General features: G+C 44.7%; 1 protein-coding gene across 3 annotated transcripts in view; it reads right to left on the bottom strand.

The window, feature by feature from the left end:
- The window catches only part of LOC125442803 (septin-2), a 59,530-nt gene extending 37,803 nt beyond the window's left edge, over positions 1-21,727 (bottom strand). For 2 of the 3 annotated variants that reach the window (XM_048514516.1, XM_048514515.1), the window contains exons 1-5: positions 21,595-21,727; positions 14,189-14,240; positions 12,914-13,013; positions 8,809-8,895; positions 5,755-5,878 (exon numbers count right to left, since the gene is read on the bottom strand). In XM_048514516.1, coding sequence (XP_048370473.1) covers positions 5,755-5,878; positions 8,809-8,895; positions 12,914-13,013; positions 14,189-14,215 — 338 coding nt within the window. In that variant the 5' untranslated portion in view covers positions 14,216-14,240; positions 21,595-21,727. Of the gene's footprint in view, positions 1-5,754; positions 5,879-8,808; positions 8,896-12,913; positions 13,014-14,188; positions 14,241-21,470; positions 21,536-21,594 lie in introns of those variants that run through there. The other variant, XM_048514518.1, reaches the window with a different exon arrangement.
- Between the last annotated feature and the right edge of the window lie 821 nt (positions 21,728-22,548).

The raw sequence follows: 22,548 nt of genomic DNA, 5'->3' as shown, positions 1-22,548 counted from the left end.
GTAGAGGACAAAGCCTTCCTCAAAGCTGTTTACTAACACTGATATTCTGCCTCCGAATGTGAAGGTTCCCTTCAGTCACCATGACCAGCAACCACTGATTAACATGAAAAGAGCAGGTGCCAGAAACAGATCTTCTTTTGTCATGGCACCTGGCTTGCGGAATTCCTTCTTTGCACCTATTTACCTGTGTGAAGAAAGTGTATATATTCCTCTAAGTTTACTCAGAGATCTTCCATCTAGTATGGCAAACATCTGGTCTTGCTAGGTCATAAACAATGTGATCCCTTGGCCCTCATTAAAGTTGTAAATTGTGTTTGTGTTTAGATAACGGAAATTGGCCACATCCTAAACCAGATAGGTTTTAATTATCAAGAATGCTGGGGGGGTGGGATGTCATCTCCCTCTTCAAGGACTAGAGGAGAAAATGCTATAAAACCCTGACATGATGCTAAAGGAAATTCATTCATTTCAATTCATCCTACAGAGATCCATCCATTCATAAGGATTCATCTGCCTTGGGCTAAACAGCCTTATATCGTTTGGCTGTTGTGGGTTTTCCGGGCTGTGTGGCCGTGGTCTGGTAGATCTTGTTCCTTTCAATAAAATTTTAAAATCTCAGCTGTTTGAGAGTATCTGGATAAAGAACCGTGGTTTGGGTACATTAGTGGAAAAAGGGCACCAGGCTCAGGGTAGAACCCTTTTCCTTCTCAACCTGGTATCTATTTTTTTTAAAAAATGTAAGACCAGGTGAGGATAACATTTTGCTTTGTCAAATTTCTGCTAGCAGCATGTCTTGTTTTATAGTTTTTGTGTGCTTTGAGGCACACATGTTCGCTACAGGCCTTCAGTTCATCAGAGCTGTTTGTTGGAGGGCTTCTGCTGCCGAAACGTTAATAATCGCCAATCTCTGTCATTACATTTATTGTGTAGTTATCACATTTCTACCAGCAGATTGCGAGCTTCCCCCGCCTCGGATAAGAATTTCCACGCAGGCAAAAATAAACCCATTCAGTGCAAGTGCAGAGGAAACATCCCTGGTGACAAGACTTTTGAATCCTTGACTAAGCCTGAGTCATCTCCTTTCTGAAGCTCAGGAGCAATAAAATAGACATCTGGGGGGGGACGGGACTCTCACTAGGATGATTAATTTCACCGCATGCTCAATTTCTGGCTGGCTGGCTGGCTTTTCTCCACTCTGAATCAGAGTTCAGATATTTGGACACTGTTTTCACCTAAAACTTTCAGGACGGTAGCTGCAAACCCACAAAAGACCGAACTGTACCAAAGGAGAGCTTCTTCTCTCCTGTTTCAGCAAAGGATTATGAAATAGTTTGGAAACTAAGGAGGGAAAGAGGGTATTTAAGTACAACCAGAAGATCAAACCACAGCACAACAGGCATTCTGCTTAGCAGCATTTACACGGCATTGTTCACAGCACCTCTCTGATGTTATCCCTACGACGCCCTTACAAAGTAGACCAGTATTATTCATCCTGATTGTAGATGTATTGTACCCCTGACCTGGATTGCCCAGGCTAGCCCAATCTTGTCAGAGCTCAAAAGGTACGCAAGGTTGGCACTGATAAGTATTTGGATAGGAGACTACCAAGAAAGTCCATGGTCAGAACAGAGGATGACAGTGACAATCTGAACACCCCTTGCCTTGAAAACCATACAGGCGTGCCATAAACTGACGGCAGAAAACAAATCATAGATGAAGGCCTAAGACAGAGGTCATGACTATTTACTAAGTTGATGGTTGAGATGAGATTCAAATTGAGGATTTCCCAAGTCATACTTCAGTCAGCTCCTTTACGCAAGGCAAGGCAAGGCACCGAACCTTTACTGGCATAGTAATAATACAATGTTGTGTACATAGGGTTAATTCAACTGAATAAGAAAAGAAAAAAACTGCCATAAGAAAATAAAATGAATTTTATACATTAAAAAGAGGGGGGGAAGGGGGAGGAAGGTATTGTTCAGATTTTGCTCCTGGAGCTCTGGCTTATGTACAAGTCAAGAAATTTGGCAACTGCATCATTTACATTGCTGCTGGGACTGTCAAATAAAAAGATAATCTTTTGTAAAGTAGACACGTGCTCTTTTTTAATCAGCAGGGTTGATAAATATTTGGTTCTAGGTACGGCGTAAAGGGGACAGTAGAGCAGGATATGATCTGTGGAGTCTACACAATTCCCATTGCACGTACATAGCCTTTGATGATAGGGAGTTTTGGTGAATTTCCCTGCTAGTACAGTGGGCCAGCATCACTGCTCTTCATAACCTGGGCACAATTATTTGATGAAAGTATTTGCCCCCCCCCCCCCTATTTCCAATATAAGGAATGCCCAGGGCAAGAGGAGAGCAATCTTGCACCCACCATACTGCTCCAGCAGTACCATCTCCTTTGATTGTCCTGAATCGTCCAATCAAAGTAAGAATAGTAAAACAGACGGTAATATTCAAACAGAATATGAAAGGGAGGGGGGAGGCATTGTGCCTGAAGCTCCTGCAGCACTGTAATTTGCTTACGTGCAATTTTCAAGCAATCATTACTGTTCAACATTTTCCTATCAAAAATGTAATGCATTGTACCTTAGTCCAGATTCCGGGAAGCACCTGCTTTCCGCCGCAACACTATCGCTAGCTAAATTACATCATATCCTGTTCTGAACGTTAGAACAGCAAACAAGGTCATCAGCGTTTTGTTTTGTCTTAAAGAATCCCGGGGGGGCGGGGGGGGGGGGAATGAAACCGGAAGCAGCCAAAACATGGAGAGGGCATGGTTGGCAGCTCGGAAAGCTGAAACAGGGCACAATGGGACCAAAGAGAGGGGATATTCCTATTTCTGTACACAGATTGGCAAGACAGACTTAATACACTCAGATGGCTTCTCAACTTTAAAATGACTTCATTGAAGTAATAAGCTGCAAAGGGTTCATTGAAAAACAATGTACATAATGCTTTCTTTTGGTGATTACATTATCCTGGGGCCCAGCCACATGGGATGAGTACATATATATACTCATATGCAGGCCTGACTTTGAGAAGAGTTCAGAAATGCCAGCTGGTTCAGAATCCTACAGCCAGACTGTTGACTAAGAGTGGATGGCAGGGACCTTGTCACCCCAGTCAGCCCATCCACACTGACTCCTGTCTGTTTCTAGGTCAAGGTACTGGTGTTGACCTCCGAAGTCCTAGATGGCTTGGAACTAACTAACCTGAAGGACCAATTCCCCTACAAATCTACCCAACCACTACAATAATCTTCTAATGATTCAGGTGCCCCTGCCTTCAGAGATTAGGCAGGTAGAAACCCAGAAGATGACCTTCTTGGTCATGGCTCCAAAACTTTGGAACTCTTCCTTCACCTGTCCTCTTCTGCTGCTGTCTTCCACCAGTAGCCAAAGACTTATTTGTTTCATTTGGCATTTCCTCAGTCATCCCTCCCTCCTGCCCAATGTTTTTACTGTTATTTGACTAGGTCCTTACCGTCTGCTGTCACTGAAAGAAGCTCTTCAAGAAGAAGAAGAATGGATTTATACCCCACTTTTTTCAACCGAAAGGATTCTCAAAGTGGCTTACAAACTCTTTTCCCTTACTCTCCCTGCACTGACACCTGGTGAGGTAAGTGGGGCTGAGAGACCTCAGAAGAACTGTGACTGGCTCAAGGTCACCCAGCAGGCTTCATGTGGAGAAGTGAGAAATCAAACTTGGTTCTCCAGATTAAAGTCCGCCATTCATGTGGAGGAATGGTGAATCAAACCCGGTTCTCCAGACTGAAGTCCGCTGCTCTCAGCCACTAGACCATATTCATACACAGGCCTTTGATACCGTCTCATCATTTAACTGCAGGTTCTGGGGACTTAACGCGGCGTTTACTGCCCTGGCCCCTACCTGGTGGAACGCTCTTCCTCCAGCAGTTAGGGCCCTGTGGGACCTTGGGGAGTTCCGCAGGGCCTGTAAAACTGAACTGTTCCACCAGGCTTTTGGGGAGACCGGCTGCTGATTCCGCCCCTCTCATTGCCCTGTCCACTGGCTGTGTATCTGACCATCTGCCAGCCCCCTCCCAGAATTTGACCACTCCCAGGATTTGACCACTGGGGTGTAATGCCCGACGCCCCTTATTATTAATTATTAACTATTTATTGAAGGATGCCGCTGAAATAGTTTTAAGGTTTTGTATTTTTAACTGGGGTTATTCGATTTGTTTTATTATGTTTGTTGTTATTTTGTTGTACACCACCCTGAGCCCTTCGGGGATAGGACGGTCTATCAAATCAAAAAAACAACAACAACAACAACAACAACAACAACCTTTCGCATACCAAGCTGATTTCTCTACATTACAGCACAGGGGCGGGGAAGCTTAACGCATGAAGCCGCCAGATACTGACAGTCCCTCTAGCAGTTACTCTGACTTATAGTGTCCCCCTCCAGAATTCAAGGCAGAGAAAGGCCTTTCTCCCACTGCCTGCTATCAGAGACCCTTCAACTGGAAATGCTGGGGGGTGAACCTGGAACCTTCTGCTTGCAGAGCCAAACACACCTCTTAACCTTGGCCCATCCGAGGTCATGAAAACAAATTCCACAGTGCAAGTTATGCTTCTGGGTGGGTCCTGGGTCTGAAGAAAATGGAAACAATGGGCTTAGTAGGCCCCTTCTGCACATGCAGAATAATGCACTTTCAATCCACTTCCACAATCGTTTGCAAGTGGGTTTTGCTATTCCGCACAGTAAAATCTGGCTGCAAAGTGCATTGAAGAAAATGGAAACAATTGGCTTAGGGAACTTTTCCAAGGAACTTAGCTACTAGATAATGCAAGCATTAGAAACAGCTTTTCAAGCACCTGAGTGTTCACATATGCAATAGTTTAACATACACACTAATGGGGGGAAGTTCCAAATTAAGAGGAAAGATTTCAGTTTCTGTACAGCCCTTTGGGTTTTTTTAGATGGCACAACAGCAGCAATGCAAAGGAAGAGCACAGAACCACCTTGCTTGCTTTCTTCCTTTCCCCCCAGGAAAGAATGGGTGGGAATTCAAATACAGAGGACTTCAAGAAACATTTCCAAAAAAATAAACACCATGGAATACAATCAACAGGAAGCGCTTCTCGCAACATAATCGTCCAGCTTAAGGACTTTGAGATCCAACACAAGGAAGTTCAAGTTTACAAAATATGAAGAAAGCGCTCCGACACAGAACAATTGGAAAAGTACCTGGAGAATGTGCATTACTGGAAATTGGGACAACACTGAGCGGGCCAGAATAGTATGACATGCAGCTCCTCACTGAATTGTGCCTTTCCATCCAACGTCAATAAAAACCTGGTTGCTTTTGGTCAATGGTATCCATCCTGATGAATATCCATGCACAAAGAAAAACAGGATCTCCCGCTGCTCGATTACTGAAATTATTTACAACCATTTGGGGAGCCTGCAAGGAACTGCTGCTAGGAAAAACAAACAACTGGAAAGCTTTCCTCCCCAGCTGATTTTTCTGTCTCCAAAATACAATGGAGCACTGGGGGGCTTGACTAGGCCAAGTTCCCCATCCACTTATTGTGTACAATTCTGGGCACCACAACTCAAGGAGGATATTGGCAAGCATGCCTTATACAAAAACCAAAACCTATAATACACACCTACGCAGCTATTGTTACTGCTAGTTACATTCTGCTCTTCCCACCACCAAAACATGGTAAACAGGGATAACTTGTGACGATTCAGCATTGCAGCTAAAGAAACATACCAGTCTTGGCTATTAATAGCATCTCCATATCCCGGTGTATCTACTACCGTCAGGCGGAGTTTTACCCCTCTCTCTTCTATCTCGACAGTGGAAGCTTCAATTTGGACCGTTCGCTCGATCTTTTCTGCGAGGAAAAAAGTTAAAAGGTGAACACTTTCCAGTCAATGAAGCCAAAAGCATGACCAAACAGTGCATTTTTACTCAAATAGCGGGCAACCAAGATCATTCTAGGCTTGAAACACAAGACAGACAGAAAGAAACTGCTAAATTCAGGAAGTGAACTCACGTAGGGAGCAGAGATTTGACTGTTGTGCCGCAGGTCACTATTCTGCATCACAGGGATCTGCAGGATCTAAGAAAACCTGGATTTTTGTGGCTAAGTGTGGTGCCCCTCCCCCCCACCACATTGCCATCCTCTTGCCCCCTGCCATCATCTTACTCTTTTAGGGGCTCCCTAGGTCTCAGAAAAAGGGTCAGATGGTCCAGGGTTACCACACCCAAGGGCAACTTTATCCCTCCAGGAAGGCTTACACCTTTGCTCTACCTGTGGCCTCTACTAAACTTCTTCTATGGCCCACTTAAGTAGTCCTCTTATATTTCCCTCCATGTTTTCTCAGTTCTGCCGCCTGGGCTTCAATGGGACCTTTTCCTTACCCCAACACATTTTTTTCTGGGTCTGTCCCAGGCCCTGCAGGTCTCTTTTCAAGCAGCCCCAGTCAGGGGGATCATAGGCTACAATCCTGATCCCTGCCAAATGTCCATACCAAGCAGGTAGAAATTCTTGAATCTTCACTAAGGCTACTGATTCCCTGGCACCAGGTGATGACATCATCAGCTGCTGCCAAGAGGCCCGTAGTCTCGACTCCAGCACCTGATTGTGTCCTCATGGGTTCCATGAGTACTGTCAGAACAATGTGAGGTCAGAGGAGGGTGGGGATCCCCACGTGACCCTGGTCTTGGCGGCAGCGTCTGACTAGTTGGAGCTGCTTGAGACTTCAGTGTTGGCAGCTCTGGGTGCAGAGTAGCCAGCCAGGTTGTTGAGGGCAGGCTGCACTGGGCTTGGTTTGGCTGGCCTGGAAGGCAGCAAGGCCAGGCTAGGGGCTGAGACCGATCAAAAGTGAAAGTGCTCCAGGCAAACTAAGTCAGGGAGGGCAGCTGCCATATTCGGGCCAAAAGCCAGGTTGGGGTGCCAACCTGGACAACAATGAATTCCCTACCAGTTGCCTTACAGACACTCCCAAGTCAGCAAGTTCTTTTGAAAAAAGGTTGGGGACTCTCCATGGATGTTGAAACATGTTTTGATGGAGTGAATGGAAGAGATTATCATGCATGTACTTGCTGCCATTTTCCTTTGGATAATGCTCAGGCCAATCTCCAAAATGATGCTTCAAAATCCAATTAAGTTTAAACAAAACATGGGAGCCTTTTCTGGGGACAGATGGTGAAAGAAAAGCTCTCCCAAAAAAGACTTCTGGCACATGCATACAGGCTGCCTGCTTTGCAGCCACCGGCGGCAAACCTAGGGCTCCTCTTGGATCCACCCACCAAGTTATCCCAGAGGGGAGTCCTGCCCTGAAACTCAATTGCTTTTGTTGCTGTTCAACCATTATGGAATAGCTTCCCTGACACTGTTCATCAGGTCTCTTCCCTCCAGGGAAAACCTGGTTATTTAAGAGAGTTTACTGCTGAGAAGATTATTGGATTGATTAAACTTCATTATCTATATATTTATGTTGGTGGATTGCCGGGGCTCCAGTGAGGACAAATGTTTGCCGTGATGTTTACAGATGTTTACAGATGGCTAAGTCTCGGTTTTAGCATTTGCATTTCATGAATTATTTTTGTATCCTTTCTTGGTTTCTGTTCTTGCCGCTACCCACTCTCTCAGACAAGCACCCAGCACTGCAACTGCAGAAAGGCAAGCGCAAAGCAGTCTTTGGCATGCAAAAACAGATGCATGGGGTTTTTTTGCATCCTGGCCTGGTTTAATTTATCGCTCCCTCCGATATCACCTTCCAAATCAGTCTTCTACTTATAAGACATATAAATCACAATGCAGGATAATGACTGGTGCACTTAGCTACTTCAACCAATCAAAGATGGTGGTGGAAAGTGCATCCAGTCGCAGGTGATTTATGGAGACCCCCTTAGAGTTTTCAAGGCAAGAGACATTCAGAGGTGGTTTGCCATTGCCTGCCTCTGTGTAGGCTGACGAGAGTTTTCTGAAAGATCAGTGACTGGATCAAGGTCACCCAGCGGGCTTCATAAGGAAGAGTGAGGAACTGAATGCAGTTCTCCAGATCAGAGTCCACAGCTCTTAACTACTGCACCACGCTGGCTCTCTTAGGCAAAGGAAGGCACCAGAAATACCGATTGTGGTTTTCTGTCTAATGCAGTGATGGTGAACCTTTTTGAGACCGAGTGCCCAAATTGCAACCCAAACCCCACTTATTTATTGCAAAGTGCCAACCCGGCAATTTAACCTGAATGCTGAGGTTTTAGTTTAGAAAAAAACGGTTGACTCCCTCTTCCTTCACCCCACCCACTTGAGTAGGGGCCAGCCTGCTCTAGCCTCCAGCAAATCCCGCGCGCACCGCTCTGTGCCTCTCAAGCATCTCTGCCTCCTTTGCACCCTCCCGGGCATCAGCCCCCCCTGCCTTGTCCTCCCTGGTCACCGCGGGGTGCGCACGTTGTTCTCAGTGGCCCAAGCCAGCCTAGATGTGTGTGTGTGGGGGGATGATTTTCTGCCCCTCACATGACGAACTCTGTGTGCACGTGCCCACAGAAAGGGCTCCGAGTGCCACCTCTGGCACCCGTGCCATAGGTTCGCCATCATTGGTCTAATGCATCTCTCGATAAGAAGCTATTGATAAGGACAAACAGACATCTGAAACAAGCCCTTTCTATAACAAAATACAAAAGGTACAGGCTAGAATATTTATTTACTGAAAAGGTCCGTTATTGACAAAAATTTAGAAATAAACCTTTGGGAAAACAGAAGCAAGTACGACAAGAGAGGTCAAAAGTCACATGGTTCAGAACAGCACAATTTACCTGCAGCTCCAGGAATGTAACGTTCAGGATAGAGGTCAGTCAGGAACAAACTGTTGATTAACGTGGATTTTCCCAAGCCAGATTCACCTGTGCAGAAAATCACTCAATTAAAACACAAAATCTGCCCCTTTCTCATGTATGTTGCAGTTCATCACGCAGTAAAGATACTTTTTTCTGCCAACATCCACCTTAAGTTTAAAAGATGACAACATCAAAGGCCTTGCTAAAGCAAACTGAGAAAGAAAACAGGAAAAACAAGCCTGTGCATTGTGAACCACACAAATTCTAAATGTAAACTACTTATTTTTAGAAAGCAAAAGGGACAAAATTAAGCACGATTTTCTTCAAGTAAGCCTCCACACTCTTGTCAAGCCTCATGTTAACTGGACAAACACATTCATGCATCAAGCCACACGCTGAGATAAATCATGATAGCAAATGACATCAACTGAAGAAAAAGTACATTTACCCACTTAACCTTATTTCCCACATATTCTGCAAAGTAACGTAACATTGGTCCTCTTTGTTTTTTAAGGTGATACCCACAATGGAAGCTTCTATCATTCTAGGCTACAGGACTTTCTTTGAGCCTTTATATGTTGAATCAGACCACTGGTTGAGCTAGATCAGGGGTCTACAACCTGTAGCTCTCCAGATGTTCATGGACTACAATTCCCATCAGCCCCTGCCAGCATAGCCAATTGGCCATGCTGGCAGGGGCTGATGGGAATTGTAGTCCATGAACATCTGGAGAGCCACAGATTGCAGATCCCTGAGCTAGACCCAGGGGCCTTCAACATTTCTACTGAGCATACGGCATGCTGAACTGCAAGAACATGACAGGAAGTCATATGACATCAGAATCATGTGATGGGGCAGAGCTGTAACTCTGGTGTCCAGGTCAAGCCCATGGGCAGTAGATCAACAGGCAGTAGATCAACAGGACAAGGTTCAGCAAACCCTAGCCCAGGGGTAGGGAACCTGCGGCTCTCCAGATGTTCAGGAACTACAATTCCCATCAGCCTCTGTCAGCATGGCCAATTGGCCATGCTGGTAGGGGCTGATGGGAATTGTAGTTCCTGAACATCTGGAGAGCCGCAGGTTCCCTACCCCTGCCCTAGCCAAAAAAGTGTGCTGTAATGAAGAAAAAACCAAGAATCCAAACGGTGGAAAGATTCCCTCCAACCACTGTCTCTCATCAATCCTGTCGGCTCCTCTCATGAGTGCGTGAGAATGCAAAGACAAGAGGCATGGTTTTCTCTCTTAGGCTTCCACATAAGGAGCAAGTCCTCTGAAAAGGCAGCAAAAAATGGTAACTCTATGGTAGTACCTATTCATGGCGCAGGAGATGGGGCTTCATAAATTATCCAAAGGCCCCAACCCGCAGGTTGAAGACTACAGATGTAGACCACTAGTGCCTCCTCTGATGGGCAGTAACTCTTTCCCAGACCTGTTATCCAAGATTCTTTACCTGGACACGTTGGGGGATGATCCTGAAAAGCCTGGACTTCAATACCATAGGACCTTTTGCATGCAAAGCATAAAATCCATCACTGTACTATGGGCTCTTTTTGTACCTCAATTCATGTGTTAGGTCTTCTGGTCCAAACAATAGCCCAGTTTTTCAAAGAACTGAACCCCTTTTGCTTTGGTTAAAAGAAGACTTGGGGAAACCAAACAGACCTTTGAGGCTCTTTTATCATAATCCAAGCAACAGGAATGTCTGCGGGGAATGAAAAGTGGCAACCACCACTGAAGTTGAAAGCTGATGGGCCAGAGCGACATGTGTTTCACACAACACATTGTGCATGCAACACAACTCAATGACTGCCATGCCAGCACAACGTTCACCTGGCTGAAAAATCTCACAACTGGCCTCTCTGCTCAGAAGAATCCAGTTTCCTCTTCCATGTTGCAAGGTCTTTTCCTACATGATTAAACTTCTTCCGAAGTTTTTCCAGGGCGGATGAAACATCCCATAGCTGACTAGAGGGAAGTGAGCCGGAGAAGGTTTTAGCACTGGATATGGTACTGGTACAGCCTTCCAACAGTACCATATTGAACCTAGATGGCATCACAAACTACTAGGAAGCCACTAGCAACTTCCCTTGCTGCCCCCAAAATGTGTTGCTTGGTGCCCATTTAGGAACAGAACTCAAAAGTGGGGAGGAGGGACAGGAAGTTCTGGGTTGCTCCTTACCAACTGAGTCACAAAGCATGAACAGCACAGCCATATGTGCTCAGCTTACCCATAGACATACACCATGTTATGTCTCTGCCTGAAACTGTGGCTGTGCAGGAAGCAAACCCTCCACTTTCTTTGGAAACTGAAATCAAACAGCATCTCTTTCCCAAAGCAAAGAACTGGTCCTGCCATCCCGTGACAGCCATTCTGTGGATGGTTCTTGCTACCCTTTCTTAACATTTTAAATGTGCCTGCAGACTAAATAAAGTCAGGGATCCCTAGTCTAGATTACATCCAGAAAGTTAAATCTGGGGAGAACATAGAACTTCACCAGATCTCCTAGCTCCGATCTAGATCTAACCCTTCTTAGCCCAGTGCCAAGTTTTAGGTTACCAAGTGCACCTCACAGACACAAACTCAGAGCTGTACATTTGGCCAGAGTTGAGCAAACCAACCTCCACCCACGCATTTCAGCTTTTCCCAGGGGTTTTTTTTTCTGGCCAAACCCCTCCCCCCAACCAAAGCCAAATCCTAGAACAGTTGAAAAGCATTTTGGCATTTTGGGATTTCGGCTCTCTCTCTCCCCCACCACCTCTGAAACCAATCCTTAAATTCAGCTCTGCAGTTGGGAATTTTTTGGGTTCAGCTTTAAAAGATCTGAATTTGGGGGGGGGGAGGGGTCTAAATAGCTGGCATGGGGTTATGGCTTCTTTGAAAATATCCAAGTCTTTTAAAGCCGAACCCTAAAAATACAAAGAAATAACAGTGCACACCTCTAAAATTCCACTTCCCTTGTCTTTTCAAAACTAATAATACAGCACATTACATCTGCGTGGATGACCTCAGATCAGAGTTTGCAACCTTGGTTAGAAGCAAGTACCGGTAGGTTAATTCTGGTCTGTATTAACCAGGGCTAGTGTTAAACAAAAATCGATCCTATGTTGGTTAGCTCTAAAAAAGAAGCTAGGAGTCACTGGAGTGCTATCTAATTCTTACCAATAGTTAAGAGACGTTGAGTGCACTGGGTGCTTGTCAAATTTCAGTTCTGTTATTCCAAGTTACAGACCTCCTTCCTGTCCCCACTGTACCTCTTCCTCACAGTTTCAGGAATAGGGCTTTGTTCTTTTTATTTGCTGTACTGCTATAATGTGAATTTGTATAACTGCACGGAATTAAGAAAGAGAGAAAAGAACGGCAGGAAAGAATTCTGAAGTTGTCATTCTGAAGTTGTCATTCTGAAGTTGTCATCACTGTTCCATATGGGTCTTGTTCCACGTGAGCCCTAATATCATCGGGTTTTATCATCTCCTCTCTTTCTGGGAGAGATTTAGTTATGGTAAGCACTGACTTTTGTGGGATGCCTAGGTTAGGAAGTATTCGCTGTTTTTAATTGATATTTATGATAATTATGTTTTAATGATTTTATGTAATCTGTTTGTGTTGTTCCCCGCCCAGAGCCCTTTGGGGATGGGTGGTATATCAAGTTGAAAAAATAAATAAATAAATGAGTTGCACAAAGCCAGAAAAAAGCCTCTGCGAAAAGAGAAACTAGAAAAGCATGTAAAGGGAGCATCTGTACATGTTTAAAGGCAGCTTGAAATTTAAAAACATGTGGGAATACAAGGGAAAACAATCTCCAGTAAGGGTGAGGCAGGATGACAGCAGAGGGAAAAGATGCTGTTAAACATCAGTCCAGCCTACACTGCAGGACAGCTGGGCCTCTTTAATGAGATAACCGATTATTCACAGATAAACAGATGCAGGGATGAATGTCAAAAAGAGGATCTTTGGATTAAACCAGCTGTCAACATCAATTCGGGCAACAGATTTTCACCAAAATAAGCTGATACTGACAGATGCAGACTTAATTACCGATAATAGATAACAGCGCAACTATTTATAACAAGAAGAGACACCTACCAACCACCATTAGGGTGAACTCAAAGCCCTTCTTTACAGACTTCCTGTGGACCTGGTTGGGGAGGTTAGCAAAACCAACATATCCTGCAGAATCAGAGAACTGGGGGAGAAGGCAACAAGGGAAAAAAAAACGTGAATCAAAAAGGAAGTTTGCGGAGTGAAAGCACACAGCATGTGAAATAGTTCGTGGTATTAAAAGAGATCTCAAAGAAAAGGACAGCTTTGGATGTTCAAAAGCAGCAATGGTGAGAGTGAGTTGCACATCGTATTCCTTCACGCCCAGATTCTGTACAAAAGAGAGAGGTATGTCTTCTGCACCCAGTAAATGTCCATCTCTCCGTGGAAGTCATGTGCATCTTCCTGGCCCTCCTGAGGCTTGGCTTGCTCATATTCCTTTCCAGGCACCTCTAGCAAAGCTATATTGTTTACTTCACTCTAGGCAGCAGAAGATGACTGATGAAAGCCACAGCTGCCAAACTATCAGACCCCACCTTGCCAATAGCGTGGGCAGCACATTCTCTAGGATACATTTAACATACACTGAAAACCTCACATCAAACTCATAAGAAAAGAAACAGTCAACAAACTTTCAGCTGCGTGATTCCTTAAAAGAGAACGAAAGTATTGAAAACGTTGAAGCTGCCTCCGACATTTTAAATGGTCAGGCAGGAGATAAATATTTTAACACATTAACAAGTTAGTTCATTAGCTAAGTAACGTTCTTAGCAGGCGTTCCCAATATGGTATGCACAGCTCGGGCACTGAAAGGGGAGAAAGAAGGCAGCACCAAGAAAGACCGGCCCTGCACTTTGTTTTCTCACATCTGCATAAGTAATAGAAGTACGCTTCCTGTACAAGGAGGAATACAGTTCTGCATATTACTTTTCAGTTTTTGTGGAACAAATAGATAAGTTAGCCAGCTTCTGCAGTCAGCAGGGGGTACCATCAGGAATGGCTGGATGGGCTACGAAAAGGGCAGGGACCGTGGATCAGCCACAGAGCACAAGTCTGGTATATCAAAAGCTCTCAGGTTACATACACAATATTTCCCCAGGTAAAAGAATCTCTTGCAAACCTACCTTCTGTCTGAAAGCTATCTCCAGTCAGAATAGACAATATTGCCCTAAGCAATCTAGCTGGCTGTAAGATAGTTTTTTACACTCCTCGATATTTGCAAAATTTACACTGTGCCTTTCTGCCCAATCAAGGATAACCATTTGAGAAATTTCAATGTGCAGAACTGATCACTCCTTTCTAAGTTTTCCTTCCACTTACCTTCACTTTTTCACCAGATTGAGACATGTTTCTCCACTGCAAACTTCAGAACCTGGGGAGAAAAAGAAATAAATGCAGTAAGCTGCTTGTTATCTGAAACTGAAGAATGTATTAGAGCATAGGTGTCAAACTCGCGGCCCCTCCAGGTGTTATGGACTACAGTTCCCATCATCCCCTGCCAGCATGATGGGAACTGTAGTCCATAACATCTGGAGGGCCGCAAGTTTGACACCTATGTATTAGACGGTTACTCACAAAACCAGGAACTCATCTCAGTTTTGCTACTGTAGCCCAGGGAGGCCAAGTGCATCCCCAACCCCACTTCTTGCTCCATACATATAAGAAAGTTCACAAGTGATACAATTCCATAGCTTAATAAAAGTGGTTGTGGTTATTTGTTATGCAGTGGAATTATAAAGTAAAGGATGGTATTAAACTATCTGTTTTCTTTAAGGCAACATGGAGCACTTGCCCCTCTCTATTACTTACAGAGCACACACAAGCACACACTCAGGCTAGTCCAGGGGTAGGGAACCTGCGGCTTGAGAGCTGCATGCGGCTCTTCTGCCCTTGCACTGTGGCTCCACGAGCCACCGGCCCCATCCTTGCCTGCCCTGCGCACCAACTGCCCACGGTCAGCTGGGCCGTGGGCTTCCCCTCTCCTGCCTCGCCTCCCATTGGGAGCAGGGTTGGGTGGTGCTTTCTCTCGGGCGGTCGGCAAGGCCGAGTCGCCCACGGCTTCTCGACCTTTGCCTGCCCTGCGAGGCAGGCAGGGCGGGCGCATCCATCGCCGCTTCTCAGAAATGAGAAGCGGAGTAAAAGGTTAAAAAAACCCTCATGTAATAGCGAAAAGTGTGTTATCGCTATTTTAAAATGTCAAAAAATTCATTTTGCGGTTCCAGAGTGTTTTCTGCTTTTCCGTAGGAAAACGGACGGTCCAAAATGGCTCTTTTGAAAGTGTTAAAAGTGTTCTACTACCCTTGGGCTAGTCGGATTTCAGAAACTAACCAGAGTTAGCCCTGAGATATCTCAGAGCTAACCCTGGTTAGCTTCTGAAATCTGACTAGCCAGAGCAATCCAGATCTGAGCTTTATATATGGATGGCCCAGGATATTCAGATCTCAGAAACTAAGCAAGGTCAGCCCTGGTTGGAACTTGGATAGGAGACTGCCTGCCTTTTTTCTCTCTTTTCTAATGCATTTTTGGAATATTGTATTTTTATTATTGATTCAATAAAGAGTTAATCCAGAAGAAAAAAACTGAAAATAAGCCACCTCTGCGTATTTGTCGGCTGGTAAAAAGGAACTTCAAGAGGAACTGCAGATTTTCCATCACCCTTTCTTTTCTAAGCCATTACTTATAGGCTCTGTCAACTGTAGTATTGATCTGTCCATTTTCTCCTTCTACTTTTAGCTGTTTACATTTTACCATTTCCTGCCAACAGCAGTGACAGTCCGAAAGCAACAGGGAAGCACCTGCATCCAGAAGTCACAGGTGTCTGTCTTAAGGTCACTTCCCCCCTTTCAGGCTGAGGAACGCCATTGCCAAGAAGCCTCCGATGACATTCTTTGCCTCTTTTCTTTTACATCCATGCAGCTGGCCTGAATAAAGCAGCCTGGTTGTTCCCTGTGTTAAGGGAAAGGCAGGCACGAATGCAGCTTAGCTGCTTTATGCAAATTAAATTTGTTTGTGTATCTCTGCATTTCCATGTGTTTGTCCTTAGGGTGCCACTTGACCATATTAACAGTGTAGTCCCTGGGCGGGGGGCACTGAAAGGCTGTACAACTGGCCATGATCTCAGCACAGTGTCATTGTTACTACCTGGACACTACTGCAGCTGCTGCACCATTGCTTTTCTGCCAAAAAGCCCATGCCAGCACTGATGGGGGCACTCCTAGGGGGAAAGTTGATTTTAGTCAGCTTCCACAGAGAAGAGCCAGCCTAGGACGCCCCCTTTTGCTAGCATAGACTTCTGCCAGAAGTAGGTAGGTGTAGCCCATAGGTGTCAAACTCACGGCCCTCCAAATGTTATGGACTACAGTTCCCATCATCCCCTGCCAGCATCATGCTGGAGGGGGTTAATGGGATTTGTAGTCCATGAACATCTGGAGAGCCGCAGGTTGCAGACCCCAGCCCTTTCAGTGGGGACAATAAGTTTCCTCTTTATTTTTTCTTGGTGCCCCATCACCCAAATACTGTCCGCCCCCAATAGACTGGGCTGTAAGTCAGAAGCACCCAGTTGTTTTTTCTTGCATGGGGTTGGCTGCATATAATTTGACCTTTCAAGATTCACATTTCAGCTAAAAAAGCAGGCATGTTATTGTTTGGTGATCTCAAGGTATATCATACACAATAGAAATCCAAATGTTAAGAAATAAGCAGAATTAATCTGTGTACTTAACGGAGCAAAAAGCAGTTTATTTTTATTCCAAACAGAAATTTCAGAAGAGACAGCAGTTTTTAGAACAATGTCAAGTTTTTGAACTGGACTTCGGAGAGCCAACGAGCATAATTTTGCCATTACATAATATGGTAAACTATGGGTCATCAGAGATGGATTTCTGAACTACATGTACTGTACCGACACATTTCCGATCTCACGGGAGCACAGACTTTTGAAAGTTACACTCCAAGTGCACACAGAGATCAAGCTCAGACTCCACTCGGTCCAATGTTTAGACCCCCAGGAATGTCATAAAATCAAAATCCCATTATGAAAAGAGGGCCCCTCTAGAAAAAGCAGGAAGGAACCCGGGTCATTTCCTTTTGTTACTTCAGATGCAATAAAAGTAAACTCTTCTATGGGTAGTTGAGTACATCCCTCTCCCATTGCTGCAAAATGAAAACCGTTATGCAAAGTTTTTTAAGTTTGTTGGGGACAGAATAAGAGTCAACAGACCGCTTTTGCCCGTAACCCTAAAAACAATGAGTTTGATCCAAAGAATGCAAACTGAACAAAAACAGCCATTAGCAGTATTCTGAAACTGCTTGCACAATCAACATTATAATAAGAGAGACAGCGTGGTTAACAGCAGCTGCACTCTAATCTGGGGAACCGGGTTTGATTCCCTGCTCTGCCACTTGAGCTGTGGAGACTTATAAGATGAACTAGATTAGCCTGTGCACTCCAACACGTGCTAGCTGAGTGACCTTGGGCAAATCACAGTTCTTCAGAGCTCTGTCAGCCCCACCCACCTCACAGGGTGTTTGTTGGGGGGGGGGGGGGAAGAGATTGTAAACCCCTTTGAGTCTCCTTACATGAGAGAAAGGGGGAGATATAAATCCAAACTACTACTCCTCCGCTGCCCTCTCCTCCTTCCTAGATTCCATAACCGTTCATTTGCACAAGTTGAAGAGCATCTTCAGACTTAATTCCCCTTTCCTTGTGGCGTGCAGAAGTGCCCTTTCACATGTTGAAGAGCATGTGGAATCCAACATAGTGGCTGCATTAGGCGTTAACAAAAGGGGTTGGTTTTGATGGTACGAGCCAGGAAGTCTTTGGACTCATGCTCTCCCAACCCCAGGAAGAGATTGAGCGAACAGCGACTTGTCAAGATGTCTCAGATGACTGAAATTACAAACTATGGTTTGTGTGGGAGCCAGCATGGTGTAGCGGTTAGGAGCAGGTGGATTCTAATCTGGAGAACCGGGTTTGATTCCCCACTCCTCCACCTGAGTGGCAGAGGCTTATCTGGTGAACCAGATGTGTTTCGGCACTCCTACATTCCTACTGGGTGACCCTGGGCTAGTCACAGTTCTTCGGAACTCTCTCAGCCCCACCTACCTCACAAGGTGTATGCTGTGGGGAGAGGAAGGGAAAGGAGTTTGTAAGTCACCTTCAATCTCCTTACAGGAGAGAAAGGTGGGGTATAAATCCAAACTCCTCCTCCTCCTTCTATGACTTCCAAACCACAGCTTAGTTTATAGGCAATAAAAGGTTGCCACCACCAGAGGACTTTTTCGTTGCTAAACTAGCATTTGATATATTGCTTCAGTGTTATACTAATCTTTCTCTGAATTTTCAGGTTTCATTTTTTTTAAGTACAAATCTCTAGCACTTTCTTTGCCCAGCTATAAAGGGAAAGTCGTATCTTTGCTAGGAAAGTGACTAACATTTTAAAATAAAAGCTGGGAAGTCAGAGCACCTAGAAGGTAGACTATCGTAATGCTATAGTGATGCGTAAAATCTTCTTTCTGTAAACAGAACAGTCCACATCAGGCACTGGGGAAAGGTTGGATATAAATATTTTATAGAAATGCATTCTTCTGAGCAATTAAATATGCTAAAAGGAGGGGGGATCTGAACAGAAAAAACATTCCACCTGACATGGAAGTGTGCATCTAGGCTTTGGATGTTTCAGACTCCAAGAGTTGTGAAGCTGATCTCAGCCAACAAAACCAGATTTTCCACTGTGTGTGTGTTTGGGGTGGGGGGACATTTGACAATTTGAGACACTGCAGTTTGGTTTGGGGAAGGAAACACGCCCAAATACAGTTGCATACATCTTTTAAAAACAAATTGTCATTTGAAACTTCCTGCTTATTTATTGATTTATATTTTTAAAAAATTCTCACGAGCGCAATCACAGTAGTACCCCTGAAGAAATACAAGCCCCTTGGAGAGCTGCAACAACCATCTGGCAGACTTTGTAGCATCTATAATTCCAAAGTGATTTAAGACCTGCTCAGACATCTAAGCTACATTCTTCCAAATCCTGCTTGTCTGGGATTTGGAACGGCAAATTATGATTGCAGCCAGTTTGAACTAAGCAAACAGCCCCATGCAGTTTAAACGCCAAAACCAGAAGCGTTTGGCAGGTCCAAAAAAGAAACACAGTTGAACGCAAGCCACAAAGAGAGCTTCATCGAGTCTTTCTTTATAACTATTTTAAGACTCAGGCAAGCGTACACAAGAACTGGAGAACAGCCAATTCTGTGGCAGGGTGTTAAGGACCTTGAATTTTGCTGACAAGCTCTCCATCCTGTAGTTCAAGTCAGAAACTCTGGGTGCAGATGGAAGCAGGAAGTCTCAGATCCGTGTGGCATTCCTAAAATGCTTTCAGAATTGCAAAGCCAAGCAAAATCTGAGATTAATGGACGAAAGAAAAGAGAGGGGTACCATGCAGAAATATACAGCCAGTCAGCTGAATAACACGCATTAAAGAATTTGTGCACATTGCCTCGGTAGTATTTTCCCAGCCAGGGCAGAGACCTGAAAGTCATATGGAGACTTGAGATTGGAAACAGAACCCAAACATTACAGCACCAGGAAATGAATGGATTTTTCCCCCATCTCCCCACAATGGAAAATAAAAATGCAATGTGGATGCAGCTAGATGCAGAGCCCAACATGAATCCAAAACCCTGTCAGGGAGCTCGAGGGAAGGAAGGTCTAGGAGTAGGTTGTAATCAATTTTTAAAAAGGAAAAGAAATTAGGTGTTTATCATGATTCTTTTGCTTTCTTTTCTTTCGTTTCATTACAGATTCCTGTTACAAAAGACACTCCACCCTGCTCCACCAAGATGCTATGCTACAAGCAACTACATTCTCCCCGTATTTGCAAGAATCTTGGCCATTTCAGAAACCCCAATTTCTTCCCACACAATTAATGAGATGGAAAAAGAACAGGAAACACAAGTTCTGTTCAGCAGGCATACGCCCTCAAAGCTTGAGGTCTTCAGGTTTTCCCATAAACAAAGAGGATTTCTGATGCCTATTGCCTAATACAGACTCCAATTCCTCCCTCCCTTATTAAGGCCTGTCATCTCAGAAGGTGCCATTCAAACAATCATAGAATCATAGAGTTGGAAGAGACTAAAAGGGCCACCAAATCCACCCCCTGCTATCAATCAAAGCAGCCCTGACAGATGGCCATCCAACTTCTGTTTAAAACCTCCAAAGGAGACTCCAACAGCGTATTCCACTGTCAAACTGTCCTTACCACTAGGAAGTTCTTCCTAATGTTTAGGTGGAATCTCTTTTCCTGTGCCTTGAATCTATTACTCCTGGTCCAAGTTTCTGGAGCAGCAGAAAACAAGCTTGCTCCCTCTTCAACATGACATCCCTTCACCTATTTAAACATGGCTGTCATGTCACTCTTCAACCTTCTCTTCTCCAGACTAAACATACCTGGATCCTTAAGTCACTCTACATAGAGCATGGAATCCATGCTCTCTCCCCCTCCAGTTCAGCTGCTTGATGTAAGGCAGCCTAGCAATAGACAGAACTACCATCTCACTAGGCCCTTCCGCATATGCAGAATAATGCACTTTGAAACTGTGTGGAATAGCAAAATCCACTTGCAAACAATTGTGAAAGTGGACTGAAACTGCATTATTCTGCATGTGTGGAAGGAGCCTTCCTCTTCCAGTACCATGAGCATTTGCTTTTTCCAATCTAGCACTTTTCTCTGAATCTGTGAGTGAGCCCAAAGACTTTATCAGTTTCAGCTTCTCAGGATGCCAGTTCTTCCAGATTAAGCACCAGGAGAATCAGGCATATGGGACGGCCTGTTCTCATATGAATCTACCATTGCATATCTGTACCATAGTGAAAGCAGTTGCATGTGGATCTTTTCACCTTGAGGTAAATATGCAACAGCAGAGACCAAGTCCTAGAAACTTCACCTGTTGGATTTCTGTCTGGGAACTAGGGCTGCAACGTTTCCTTTCCTGAAAAAAATATCTCTGCCTTCAGGCAATAATCCTGTAGAATGTTTAACTAGACACAGTAACATCTTACCAATTTACATTTCCCTCATTTTCTGAGCAGAACAAACAGAGATTTTCAATCTAATTTAAACATTCTAAGAACTGAATTAAAGATGCCCAGTCTTCCATTTTAATTGAAACATGATCTGCAGGGGGTAGGAAAGGCATTCTTGATTCCTAGGAAATAATCCCAGACGGTTGCAGTAAAAATTCCACCCCAGCATAATTTTCTTGCATCTTTCTTGTCCAAGGGACACTTTTGGAAAGCCAGGAACAGACAGAAGTCCCCTCAAACCATCTTCCAAAGGGAGCTCCAGACCATAAAAGCTGATAACCAGAATAAAACTTGGCACATCTTCAAGATGCCACAAGATTCTGGTGCCCAGAGAGGATTCCCAAAGCTATGCAGCAGACAAGAATTCACTAGGGAAAGTCAGCCAAGGTTTCAAAACCTGTTGGATTTCCACCTGAAGACAGCATTGCCAAGAAAAAAAATAGTATTGGGGAGGCCTCCTGACGTCTGCTCTCACAAACCCACCAGACTGCCCAACTCATCAGGAAAAGGGAGCACCTGCACAGGCAGAAATTCCACAGGTCACGCTTCCCACCGCCGAGGCAATAACAGGACGAAAACGACTCTCTCCAGGTTGTCGTACGAGCTATTAATACCTACAGCCTTTCCCCTTTCTTTTTACCTGGTCTCCAGCCCCTCCTGTCAAGCCCCTTCCAACGCCTCAGTCCGCCACGGGCCTAGAAATCCGGAAACGTTTTCTGAAGCGCTCCGCCCGAGTCCCACAGAGCCACCGCGACCGCTCTAGCCACCGCGCCTCTATTCGTCGCCTTCAAAAAGCAGCCGCCAGCGTGGGGAAAAAGATCTCCATAGAGTGCGAATGCTAGAGCGGCCCTTCCAAGCCCTGCCTCAGATTCCAATGTGTGGGTCGTTCTTGACAGCTGAGGCGTCTTAAGGGAGCGTTTGTCTTCCTTTCCCATGGAAATTGCAATCCTAAGGAAAGATACCCCAGTCTAACCCCATTCATTTCAATGAGTTTAGACTGGAATAACTCTGCATGGAATTGCACTGTTAAAAAAGGCAAATATCATGAGACCCTTCTGAAACGATATTTACGCTTTGTTTGTTTGCCCAGAGCAACATATTCCCCACAAAGTGGAAAGCAAATTGACTGTTACTGCAGTGGTCTCCGTGCCCCTGGGAGCTACCCTTTTGAAATGAAATTTATGTGTGTTTTTTAGTGTGATTTGTTTAGTGTGATTTGTTTCCTCTGTTTGCTTGCCCTGAGCAACATATTTCCCACAAAATGCAGAGCAAGTTGGCTTGCAGTGGCCTTGCCCCTGGGAGTTACATTCCGAAATATTGATAACCATCATCATTGGTAATAGCCGTTGTAATTTATGTATTTATGCATTTATTAAAAGCATTTATAAATGATTTTTTAAATTACTAACTGGCACCTACGGGTGGGGCTGTAGTGCTTACTTGGCAATAAAGGAGCTCTTTGGCAAGCCACAGGTCCGAGGATCAATCCCTGGCAATCCCAGTTGTAGGATCAGATAATGTGTGATGTGAAAAAGCTCCAGAGAGTCACCGAAGGAGTAGACAACATGGACACAGATCACATGAAGGCAGCTTC

Source organism: Sphaerodactylus townsendi, linkage group LG13, assembly GCF_021028975.2.
Source record: "Sphaerodactylus townsendi isolate TG3544 linkage group LG13, MPM_Stown_v2.3, whole genome shotgun sequence".
In the NCBI taxonomy this organism is placed as follows: Eukaryota; Metazoa; Chordata; class Lepidosauria; order Squamata; family Sphaerodactylidae; genus Sphaerodactylus; species Sphaerodactylus townsendi.
Note: the sequence above shows the minus strand (reverse complement) of the source record. Positions and strands in the feature narration are given on the sequence as shown.